The following is a 13430-nucleotide window of genomic DNA, read 5'->3' as shown; positions in this document are numbered from 1 at the left end:
TATTGAGATTTCGATTTTGAGAAGCTCAAGCGCACAGGTCATAAGGCCGAGATGTTTTATGTAAAATTGTATGAATATGAAATCGCGATACACAAGTGCAAGTATATCGTGGCGCCATCTTTCTGTATGCAAAATAATCGCTGCTGCAGTCTGCAATATCTTTATAGTAGCTTTGGGGGGCAAGAAGGTTAGAGTCCCGTATGTTTCGTATTTCTTGCAGATTGCAGACGAGACATGCCAAGATGTAACATAATACCCACGTGTCAAAATATGTATAAAGTGTTAATTACAACGCTGTCCTACGCTCTTTTATTTAACTAACAATAAGATTTAGATGCGTGGTGAATATGGTGATAAATACAGTGCTAAAGGTAAATACCGAACCTGTACTTAACTCTGGATTTGCTTCTAAACCTAAACACATTAAATGCTTGTTATTAGGTTAGTCGTAATATTGTTAAATAATTTATTGAATATCTGTGCATGAGTTTTGTAAAAATGTTGAGGCGACGACATGTCAATGTTAAAACAGTCAAGGAACTGGACGCGTTCCCGAAAGTTCCTGAGTTATATGTTGACAAAACTGCGGTTGGGGGAACATGTAAGTTAACAGATTTATTAGTACAGTATTTATATTAAAATAATGTTTAATATGTATATATGTTGTACTTATCCGTGCTCCTGTCTGCTCATCCTGACCGATTATTAATAATCTAGTTTTGTTTCAGTTTCTATTTTTACAATTCTCATTATCGCATATTTGGTAATAGCTGAAACGAGCTATTATCTTGACAGCAGATTGCAATTCAAATTCGAGCCAGACACCGAAATCGATGCAAAACTGCAAATCAATATTGACGTAACAGTGGCAATGCCGTGCGGTCGCATCGGCGCTGATATTTTAGACTCTACGAATCAGCATATGATAGATTTTGATTCTTTGAAGGAAGAGGATACATGGTGGGAATTAACGTCGGAACAAAGGGCACATTTCGAAGCTTTGAAGCATATGAATTCATATTTGAGAGAGGAGTATCATGCTATTCATGAATTGCTTTGGAAATCTAATCAGGTTACTCTTTACGGCGAGATGCCAAAGCGGTATGTGCAAAATACCATTTATTTACGATTCTACGTTATTTGTTGAAAAGTGTGCAGATATGCATTTTAGTTGCTTGCGCATACATAACTTCTTACACCGTTTAGATCATACGAACCGGATTACGCACCAAATGCCTGTCGTGTTCATGGTAGTCTGAATGTCAATAAAGTGGCGGGCAACTTTCATATAACTGCGGGTAAATCGTTGTCTGTGCCACATGGCCATATACATATCTCTGCATTTATGACAGATCGGGATTATAACTTTACTCACAGAATCAACAGATTTTCTTTTGGCGGACCTAGTCCAGGGATTGTGCATCCCCTTGAAGGCGATGAGAAGATCGCAGACAACAGTAAGTTTGCTTTTTATCATTAGATACTGGGAACAAGTTGGAATAATTTTTCACATATTTAATGGATGTTTCTTTCAGATATGATGCTTTATCAGTATTTCGTTGAGGTTGTTCCTACAGATATCAGAACATTATTAAGCACTTCTAAGACATACCAATATAGTGTCAAAGATCATCAGAGACCAATCGATCATCATAAAGGATCTCATGGAATACCTGGAATTTTTTTCAAGTACGACATGAGCGCACTTAAGATCAAAGTAACTCAGGAACGCGATACAATTTTTCAGTTTTTAGTGAAATTGTGTGCTACTGTTGGTGGTATTTTTGTTACAAGCGGTAAGTACTTGCAAACAATCAGCTTTTCAGTAAATAATAATACAAAGAGTTATACTGAATTACCTAAATTTGCAGGATTGATTAAGAATGTTGTACAAAGCTTCTGGTATATTGTAAGCTGCAAATTTTTAAATTTGGAGAAGAAAGCAGATAATTATGGATTATCTGTTCCATCACATTCCACAAATTATCGGTCTTCTAATACTATAAATTTACTTGATATTACAGCGCCTCAAAGTATTGATATCATGCAGCCTCAATAAAATTTTATATTATGTTTTATTATACAGAAGTTCATACTTATAGCGTGAATCTGTGAATATATATCGTAATATGAATATATGAGTAATATTTATGATAAGAAGTGATTAAATAATAATTAATGACACATTTAATGATACAAGCCTTTATTATATGTGAATATAAATACACAATTGTTCTAAGAATGTGTATAAACAGTTGTTACACGAATGTACTTAACATACGAAATTGCAATTATGGGTGTACTTATGGCGTGCGCATTATATTTAACCCTCAGTTACATCACCTGGGTCTGAGAGACCCTGCACATTGTTAAAACGTGCAGGGTTTTTAAAACATTTATAAAACCCTCTTGTATCTTTTTTTAGTCAATACTACATCAATTTGAAAAAAAAGCAAAATTTTTTGCTTTTTCAGAAAAAAACACGTCTTTCTTTTTTTTTTTAAATAACATTTACATTTTTTAACTTGGAATAATCTAACTTGCACAGTCTTGTAGATCTAAAAAATGCTTCAAATTGATGCATTTGTCTTGAAGATACAAGCTGCAGAAAACGGCCGGGGTCTCTCAGACCTTGGTGAAGTAATATCGGGGTGTACAAACGTAAGGTAACTGAGGGTTAATATAAATATTGAATCATGGATATGTATACGCGTATCTTTGATTGCATAATAGCCACAGTTTTGCGTTCATATTATAGATATATAGTGACAGAGAATTTACAATAAATAAAAACTTTTAAAATTGCAATGCTTCGAGTTTCAATTTATGTAATTTTTTCTCCAATTTTTAATATTGTAAAACTAAATTTTTGTTAATTATTAAAAGAATTTATAGTACCGGAAATAAGTTTGCGCTGCAAGTTCATATTTTTTAATGAACTATAGCTTAAACGATTGCTCCCTAATTGCTCCCTTTTTAAAATTATTATTTTTTGAAATATTTAATAAAAACAAAAAATTTCTAATTTTTATTGAAAAACATTTATAATAATTCTATGCAACTAAATCCGACATAGAACGATTGCTCCTTTATTGCTTCTTATTGCTCCATCATAATTTTAATGATTTATTGCATTTTTATTAAAAAATTAACAAATTAATCATTTCACAAGTAACGCCGCCGCCGCCATTATCGGCCGCCTATTGTAACTATGGCTCGGCAGCCATTGGCGGAAATATTCAAACTTAATATAATAGCTCTATTGTTCATAACTATATCTCAAAAAGTTTAGTCAACATTTTCTATTGATTTTCGGTAGAATAACTATTTCTCGCTTTGCTCTATTGGGATTTTCAATTGCTCCATTCGTATAATTAATTTTGTATGATATTTTAGCAAAGAAACTGTTTATTTTCTTGGAAAAATACATTTCTCACAGTCTTCTGCAAGTATATCCAACATAAAACGATTGTTCCTTAATTGCCCACCTGTCAGCATTGTGCATGAGCCCTTATTGAAGTTTTTTGTTACCGATTTTCTGGAAACCGAATTTTTTAATTTTTCCAATTTTTCAATTAAAAAAATTAGAAAAACCGGTTTCCAGAAAATCGGTAACAAAAAATTATACACATAGTGGCATTTCCCGGAAAATTTTACCCCTATTTCATATACTTTTGGTAAAAATTTGGTTCAGGGAATAAGCACATACGTCGTATTGTAGAGTGCCAATAAGTGACCTACTCTCTCCGGCCATTTTGCCTTGGTAACGTCATGACCGCCAATCCCATACATATGTCGACCACGAGGGCCGCGCGCCACGCACGAGGCATTGGAGGCACGAGATCGCTCCCGGGAGTCCCGGTTTGTCGTTGCGGAAACGTTAGATGTAAGTTTTCTCGGTCTTTTTTTTTCTCTTATTTCGTTCGTGTTAATATAAAATATATCAGGCGAGCGGCATGTGGTGTTTTCCACACAGGGAAAAATAGCGTCGCTAAGAATAACAGTTAAAACTTATTCTTATTTTTTTGCTCGCTAATACACCACGTGCTCGTCGACATTGTATTCGCGTGTACATAGTACCTACCGCACACACATTTGTGCAGTTTTGTTCGGTAAACGAACTGTCCGCAGTGTCCACCGTATGTCAGCAAACTCGATCGGAAATCTCTGGAAAATTGGCGTCAATTGTATATCAATTAACGCTCTTTGCCACGTGCACCCCATGAATCCGCCATGATCCCACGTTGAACTTTCCATTCGGGCAATTAATATCTTCGTTGTTATTATTACTATAGGCAAAATTGCAAATTTACAAAACTAAGCTAAGTTGCTCTATTGCCGGTATTCGCATATACTACGTTTACGCGAGCGTTACTTCTGTAGTAACTTACGATAATTCCTTCGCGTAAACGGGATTTTGTAGTAACTTACGATAATTTACTCCGCGTAAACGGGTGAATTATCGTAAGTTACTACAGAAGTAACGCTCGCGTAAACGTAGTAATAGTTATTTAAGACCGTCTTAAGTTCAATCTTAAGATGTCATGAACCAATTACAGAGCCGTATTAGCGTCTTAAGACATTACTTAAGACGATCTTGAAGACTATTACTACGTTTACGCGAGCGTTACTTCTGTAGTAACTTACGATAATTCCTTCGCGTAAACGGGATTTTGTAGTAACTTACGATAATTTACTCCGCGTAAACGAGTAATATATCAGTTACTACAGAAGTAAGGCTGAGTTTCCACTGAGCGCGTCACGCGTCGCGTCGTCACAAGTTAACCAATCAAAACATCCCATTTCATTACATTCTTGTGACGGGATCGAAATGGGATGTTTTGATTGGTTAACTTGTGACGACGCGACGCGTGACGCGCTCAGTGGAAACTCAGCCTAACGCTCGCGTAAACGTAGTATATTTGAATACCGGCCTATGAATACCGGCCTTATATAAATTTTTTTTATGGTAGAGGGAGAGAAGGACCTAGGAGAAGAGCCTTTTTTCCCTAGGAAAGTTTTCTTGTACGAAATATACACGTGTTCAGTTTAAGAACTAAAATCGATCGGTTTAGACATAAAGAATGTGGACTACACGTCTTGCTCTTCAGTAATAACATTCAACAGTATCATTTCTTTCTTCAAAAATTTGATTAATTTTTTTGTAGTTGTTTGTAACTGATTTTTGCCCAACGAGAAATTCAATATAATTTTATGTTTAAGAATTGCACAAATTCTATTATGAATACTAAAACCGAAATTTTTATAACTTATTTAACATCATTTTTTTAACACACACAATACATGTTTAAATGTTGCAACGATTATGGATCTGGATGCACAGAATGCAACTCCATCAACAAGCAAAGACGAAAATTGTAATAGGTAATGATAAAAGACTTAATTATTTTCATAAAGGCTTAGAAAAAAAATATACCTACAGTGAAAAAAGCTTGGTTATATAGTAATCCAGGCGAGAATCCAGGCTTGGTTAATAATGTTACCAAGCATCTTGGTAAAATAGTTTTAATTAAACGTATAGATGATTGTGATGAAATAATTTGGTTAATATTAACAAATAATTCTAGCAAAACCTGATACGATTTGGTTAATATTGGCAGAATTTAATAATTATTTCCAAGTGATGCTAAATGTAACCAAATTGTTTACTAAATAATTGAGTAACTGTCAACAAACCAATCAGATAAGGCTTTTAAAGACAATTTAGTACTAATTATCAAACTGTGTTTGTTAATTATCACTAAACTTGAGTAATTATCATAAAATTGTTTGATAATAAAGTACTATAATTTAGTTGACTCAATTAAACGCAAAATTTGCTCTTTTAAAATGTTTATAATTATTACAAAATATTTTGTTATTATTATTACAATTGTTAATAATAATCAAATATAAAAATAACTATTATTAAATGCATCTCACAACCAAGAATTTTTTTTTAGTGTATAAATATATTATAATTTCTTTAGAACACTTTTGAATACCTATTTGAATATTGTAATAAAATTAACATTCTCTAACTAAATTATACTTTTTTCAGTAATTTGCAATTACCTGGACGTGTAATGGATAATGATGCTGACATTGCTGGACCGTAAGTTTTATTTATTATACTCAAATCTATATATCTCTTTATTTTACTATGTATAATGTTCATAGGTTGCAGTCTACTTAACGCTACAAATGATTCGAAACATTCGTCTTCTCTTTTCTTTCAATAAAGAAAGAAGAAGACAGTTAAAGAACGCTTCGAAGCACTTATATAGTGGTTCATATCAAATGGACCACATACTATGTTTACGCGACTACATGTCATGCATATATTGCTATTTCTTGTTATTTAATATATTAAATCATATGATTGCATAATGCATTATATATATTAAAAATTAACATATATTATTTGAAATAATATAATATAAACTTTACTTATTTTTATCTAGAAATTGCGTTATTTTTATTTATAAATAATCTATTATTGCATGTTAATTAATCTATCTTTTCAATCTGTAAAAAATTTAAATATTTTGTGTGTGTAGAGGTACATCTAGCACACGTATGAAGGCACTCCAGCAAGCAAATATATCTTCCGACAATTCCCTTCGAAAAATGGAACTAAGATTAAAGAACAAGAAATTGAAAGCGCAAATTAAAACGCTGCGAGAAACAATTAGACGCTTACAAAAAGATGAAGGGCGTAACTATAACAGAAGAAAAGCAGCAAATGCAGAGGATGCGGATCAATTTGAGACTCTGTGTATATTAGGAAGTAAGTTATTACCTGTAAGGTTTGTCAAATTATTGTTGGCACAAATTAACGCGCAAGTTAAACGTAATCGTGGTAGAAGGTACGATCCTCAATTTAAAAAATTTGCGTTATTTTTATATTTTTTAAGCCCGCGAAACTATAGAGAATTGAGAAAATCAATTTCATTACCTTCAGTACGTTCTTTACAATTATTAACTCAAACGTGGAATATTATACCTGGTTTAAACGATAAAACTTTTGATGCTTTAGCATTGAAAATAAAGTCATTGCCTCCTATGGACAGACATTGTATTTTATGCGCAGATGAGATGAATTTAAAATCTCATTTGTTTTATAATGTATCGCAAGATGAAATTATTGGGTTTGAAGATAATGGAAAGGAAAAATCGTCTATATCTGCAAAAAGCGTTTTTGTCATAATGGCACGTAGTATTGCAGGCAATTGGAAACTTCCCTTATGTTACTGTTTTGTTGAAACTACATGTCGGAATAATGTTTTAAAAAATATAATATTTGAAACAATAATTAAATTAAGAATGAGTGGTGCAATAGTACATGCATTAGTAACTGATATGGGATCTAATTTTATCCATTTATCTCGTGATCTAGGAATTTCGACAGAAAACTCAACTTTTTTAGTTGAAGAGGAAAAAGTACTTTACTTTTTTGATACTCCTTATTTATTAAAAGCAACACGTAATAATCTCTTAAAACATGATTTTCAGTTTAATAATAAAATAGCATCATGGACTCACATTGTTCAATTTTATACAAGAGATAGCAAACAATGGATAAAATTTGCACCTAAATTATCGAAATGCCATATTGAACCCAATGTTTTTCAAAGAACAAAAGTAAAACTTGCTGTCCAAGTATTTAGTAATCGTGTCGCTGCAGGCATGTGTACCCATATGTCTTCCGGATCACTTCCAAGTGAAGCAGTTGGAACCATTGATTTAATAGATCATTTCGATAAATTATTTGATATCTTAAATTCTTTTACTGCAACTAGCTTAAAAAAATATGGGAAAGTTTTTACCGGAAGCGAAACACAACTTCAGTTTTTAGAAAAAATAATATGTTTTTTGAAATGTATTAAAGTAATTGATAAAAATGGTACTGATGTAAAAGTAAAATGTTTTGAATGCTGGCAGATCACGATTAAAAGTACAATAAAACTTTGGGAAATATTAAAATGTTATAATTTTCCATACTTGAGAACACGTAGGATTAATCAAGATTGTCTCGAAAATTTCTTTGATTCGATTAGACAACAATGTAATTCTTTAAATCCAACACCTATACAATTTGTACGCGCTTTTAAAAAACTGTTTAGTATTGCATTTCTGAAACATCCAGATACGCAAAATTATGCTCCAAATGAAGATGATATGTTAAACCTAATTGGAACGCCAAATTCTATTTCATCTACCGTATCTGAATTTGTTCCATCTTCAACGCGTACAATTTTAGAAATCCCAAATCCTGATTATTATACGATGAATCTGCCAGAAAAAAATGCATTTAAATATGTATGTGGATACCTAATAAAAAAATGTTTAGAAATACATTCATGTGATACATGTATAGCTTATGTAAATAAAAACAAGGCTTTAGATGATACTTTAGATGATACAACATTATATTCTATATTTCGAGCTTATGAAAACAATGAAACAAACTTGTTCGGAAACTTACATATAGCAAGCGATGATTTCTCTTTATACATATATAAATTAGAAGAAATATTTGTGAAAAATTTAAAAAAAAATTGTTTTCAGAAAAATATTGGCGGTTACTTATTTCAGCTTGCGCAAGATATAATTTTTGGACCGCCATGTCCGCATTTTCCTACAATATTTCTAATAAAATTATTTTTGCGTATGCGTATTTATTTTATATTATCAGAATATAATAAATCATGTAAAGGAATTAATAGGAAAAATAGAAAACTTTTGAATATTCTACATCTATAAATATCCTTTTTGATCTTTATTTTATATCTGTATCTAGCCTTGTTTTTACAAGTATTAATGTAATTACATACATATTATTGTATTTAGATTTATTATTACCATTTTTATTTTCTTATTATTATATTATTTTTGTTTCTTCGTCTTTGTCTTTCTCTCTTTTCGATTCGTATCGAGGTGGATCGAGTAGCTGAGATACGGATAGATGCGGATAGGTGGGTGGAAAGAAGAAGTATATATTTATATAATATTAATATTACAATTTTTTACAATACGTAATTTATATTTAGTTTATAATATTATAATAATCCAATTTCTTTTTTATAATAGCATTATCAGTAAATTATGTATTCATTATTTGTAAACATTTATTTAAAAGTAGTTATAAAACATATATTATAAAATAAAATATGAAAATTTTTAAATATATTGGTCATATTTTAATTATCATAAAAAATTGTGTTTATTATTACAAAAGTATGTATAATATGTATATTGCGCAATTTATCGATACATCGATATTCAGCGCTTCCACTTGTGGGGTGAAGTTACCAATTCATTTGCATCTAGCCCATCCACTACCACCCACCACCCATGAACGTTGTCGGCGCCGAACGAGCCTTGCGTTTCACGATTATTCGCTCATTTTATCAACACGTCGTGGGTACAATGGAACGTCGGGAAGGCGCACGAAACAACAGGCAAGTGTCGCATTGTATAGACCAGTGTAAACTTGCGGACTGGATGATTATAGCCGCGATTTCCCGATCGGCTCGTGTCCGTGCGAGACCGCGAAAAGGCCAATGTAGTATCATGGCGGCGCGATTCGCGCGGATACGTTTTATTTCTTATATTTACTATTATTATTATTTACACTACTACTTATTATCCATGCGATTTTACGGTGTTTTCGAATATGATAAATTTCCATGACAAATCGATTATAATACAAATAATCATAGATTTACAATGTAAAATAAAAATTCTCATAATTTTTTCAGGTGGGGAAAATACGAAGCTATTATTCTTCGTCGGACATAACGTCCACATCGAACTTTAGGCCGGTCCCGTAGAGATGCTCCTCCGTCCATTTATCGAATCGTCGAGCGAGATCCTCGGACATGTAATTCGTCCAATCGCCGACTTTGCCCTTTCTGATAAACTTGAAATTCGGATCATTGTTCAGTTCATCCTTGTCATCTAGCAGCTGTTTGAGCTGTTGTATGTTCACCGATGGATTTTCCGCCATTTTGGAAAATTTCAGGTGTTCGCGCAGCCCGATAACTTGTTCGTCCGTCACGGTTTTGCCTAAATATTCCGCTGTCTTCTTAATCGCCGCCACTTGATCCTGCGAAGAGCAACGCGCGTTTTAAAGAAATCTGTGAAGATAAAAAAAAACAAACGCGTGCTTTACCCGTTTCATTTCTTCATACGTCAGAAACAGCATGTTATCTTGATTTCGCATCTTCCAGAAGGGCAGAATATGATCCCAAAATGGAGCGTACGGCACTAAACAAACATTATTTTTTAAATTTAATTTTAAGGAGGTAATTGTAAGGAGAATAAAAAATGTTGACTTTAACATTTCTGATTTTTCTTACAACTTTCTTAATTTTAATGCTAATTTTGATTTTTTTTTAATATTCTAGAAATGGCGTCATTTTCTAATTCATGCATGTTGTTTAACGTACCACCATCACGCAGCATCAATTCTGCAAAATCGTTGAAGCTTCCATTCATACCGTGGAATACTCTGCAATAATGGTAATAACTGACACAGACGTCTTTTGGATTTCTCGTCACATAAATTATCTGCGAAAGAGGAAAATCGACATGTTATAAAGGGAATAATCACGATTTTACATTTGTACGTTGCGTCATTACTTTTGGCTTTTTTTCGTGAAGTTGCCTTGGCAATAAGTCCCATGGCAGGTGACTTTTTATATATCGTGGTCTTGGCATCTTCGTTACATTTTCGACGGAGTCGCCTAGATAAAGATCTTTGAACCAATCATCAAATTTTCCATTGACCATGATAACCGAACCCCTACAGAGAGAAGAAATAGGAGAACGATTAGGATAACATAATTTCTCTTACAAGAGTTACAAGTGTACAAAATATTAAATCGAATCGACTTACTCGAGAGTAGGACTCCGCTTTAGTATGAGCGTGCGGGCTTTTTCGTAATCAAAATCGTGGCCGATGCACCACGTCATTTCCTGTGCCCAGTGACTTCCTAAAATTTATTTGTATCGAGAAGCGACATTTAAGAAAACAAAGGTAACACTTCGATCAAATCCCGATTAACTTAATCAGTGACTATAATTCAACCGGCAAAATTGATTACGACAGATAACTCATCTCTAATTTAGTTATTCTGTCTATGTGTTAAATATATAGTAAAGAGTTAGTACTTTGTCCGCATTAACAAAATACCTTAGATATATTAATGGATCAATTAATTGTCGATTAAATTAATTGGCATTTGATCCAAGTCACCCTAATTACGTTATGTGGAATTAATTGCAATTTATCTCAATTTTGTATCGCTCGCGATCGAGAAAGTCGCGTTTCGATTTTTTTTCTTCCTTTTTTTAATAATTACGCAACCACGTTTACTTAAAATTACGCGCGTTACTGATTATGAGATATTCACCAGTTCGAGGAAACGAGATCATCCAAATGTCATCCTCGTACACCGGCATGTCACGTATCTTCTGCGCGTAGAAAATAATTTTTGGCGGTAACAAGCAATGACTAGGTTGCACCTTCACAAAACTAGGTTTCACCCCGAATACCTCGTCTAACTTTTCTCCCGTCTCATCGTCCATAGTCGAGAACACGATCGACCCTTTACCCACTGCAAATAAATGCAATACAAAGTCAAAGCAGTGATGATTTAAAAAAAAAGGCACTCTGACAATTGTATATTTGATACTCACTTGTTCTTCGATTTTTATATTATGCAGATATGAAGATGCGCAAATCTGACGTGACCTCAAGTACAGACTGCATACACTCGGATGCTGTTACACACGCGACTCGCAGAGAAATGAATGTACACTCGGCCATTTGAATCCGATGACCCACTACTGGGGCTGGGATACTTTTTACCGGTCCTTCTCCTTTTTCCTGTTTACGATGACTTTCTTACTTTCATATTTGCAACGTAAATAAAGTCGTCAATTCCGCTCATTATTTACATTGAACAAGTACTACGTACGTTTACGCTAGCGTCACTTCTGTAGTAACTTACGATAATTCCTTCGCGTAAACGGGAAGTTACTATAGAAGTAACACTCGCGTAAACGTAATAACAGGCATGTATAGGAATATGCGTATAAGTATATCACGCGATTCTCTTTATCGCGAATAAATTTACATCGCAAATATATTTACAACAAATACATTTGTTATTTTTTGTTTATATAACTATTGATTTTTTTCTATTTGAATCCACTGTGTGTATGTGTGTATGACCTCGCCGTTTCCTAATTTGCTTCCTGAAATAATTAAGAATATGTCATCTTAAGTACGGAATTATATGTGCTAGGATTTCAGCAACTCTCAGTTTACAAATAATTTTATTCACAGGGAGTTTTAAATTCAATTAACAGATTACAGACTGCAAAATTAAAAACAAAAATAAAAAATTATATTCAGCGTAATAAATAATGTATGATTATAATAACTTCTTGCAGTATATTCATTATTCAGTGGATTTGCAAAAATGCTAGAAAAAACATTATATTTTAATTTAATTCGTGCTGAACTTTAAACATTTATTTCACCGTGTTGACATTTATATATATCTTATTATCGACATTTTTATATCAATTAAGTTTAGAAAAAAGAGAAGAGAGAACATTCTCTTAATAGAAATATGCGAGAACAAATATATCGAGCATACTTTAGACGATTTATAATTCATGTTAGAATTCAGCATAGAATTTTATTTATAATATAAGCTTATCATCTAATACAAAGTACAAAAAATATTTGAAGAACCAGAAATATAATCATGAATTGAAATCTGGCACAAGCGATATCTTCCTTTTTTTTATATCCCGCTGAGATAACTCTTCATCAAACGTAAGCCGTCGTCGAAAGATTACGCGGCAAGAAATGTAAAGCGCGAGCGATATTTGAGAATGTTTGAATTATTTGCGACATTATTAACTTTCTCTGTCGAGCGAAGATTTCACTTTCAGAGAAAGTCAACCGGCTGGATTCTTATCGGGAGCCGATTGCACATCGAGTGCATTCCGCGTGATCGAAAACACTGTTTTTTTTCGACAACAAAAGATTATTGCATAGTTAGTATTTAATATCTTAAAATATTTGATAAACAAATTATTACATTGAAATGTGGAAAATAGACTTTTTCGATAACGTCACATGTAAATATCGAATTTTCAAAGTCATAATTCTTCTTTATTATATGTTCGGTAATGTGGTTTAATTTTTTTTCTAGCGTAAAGATATGCATTTTAACTTTCTCGTACCAAAAAATCAGTTAATTCTTAAGACTTTGGTGTCATGAAAGAAATACCTTAATTCCTTACGATATAAGCAATTCCTTAAATCAAAAACGTTTTGTGACAAAAACAATTCAATCTTCCCTCCTTGCCCCCTACCGCAGCAGCTGCACGGCAGAATACATTCC

The 13430-nt window shown here is 32.8% G+C and overlaps 2 protein-coding genes across 2 annotated transcripts; one reads left to right on the top strand and one right to left on the bottom strand.

Annotated features, from left to right (window-relative positions):
- Positions 1-171: 171 nt before the first annotated feature.
- Positions 172-2808, top strand: LOC143904778 (endoplasmic reticulum-Golgi intermediate compartment protein 2). Its single transcript, XM_077419703.1, has 6 exons — positions 172-371; positions 442-601; positions 729-1101; positions 1207-1457; positions 1536-1796; positions 1872-2808. Exons 2-6 carry the CDS (start codon positions 484-486, stop codon positions 2057-2059), a joined length of 1191 nt encoding a protein of 396 aa, XP_077275829.1. The 5' UTR covers positions 172-371; positions 442-483; the 3' UTR covers positions 2060-2808.
- A 6530-nt stretch (positions 2809-9338) lies between these two features.
- Positions 9339-11847, bottom strand: LOC143904817 (luciferin sulfotransferase-like). The gene is made up of 7 exons (XM_077419764.1): positions 11707-11847; positions 11421-11624; positions 10904-11000; positions 10648-10810; positions 10455-10575; positions 10178-10272; positions 9339-10111 (listed from the first exon to the last, which is right to left on the bottom strand). Coding segments are annotated over exons 1-7 (1008 nt in total). The 5' UTR covers positions 11708-11847; the 3' UTR covers positions 9339-9784.
- Between the last annotated feature and the right edge of the window lie 1583 nt (positions 11848-13430).

Source organism: Temnothorax americanus, unplaced genomic scaffold, assembly GCF_048541705.1.
Source record: "Temnothorax americanus isolate GAGA-0224 unplaced genomic scaffold, ASM4854170v1 Scaffold58, whole genome shotgun sequence".
NCBI lineage: Eukaryota > Metazoa > Arthropoda > Insecta > Hymenoptera > Formicidae > Temnothorax > Temnothorax americanus.
Note: the sequence above shows the minus strand (reverse complement) of the source record. Positions and strands in the feature narration are given on the sequence as shown.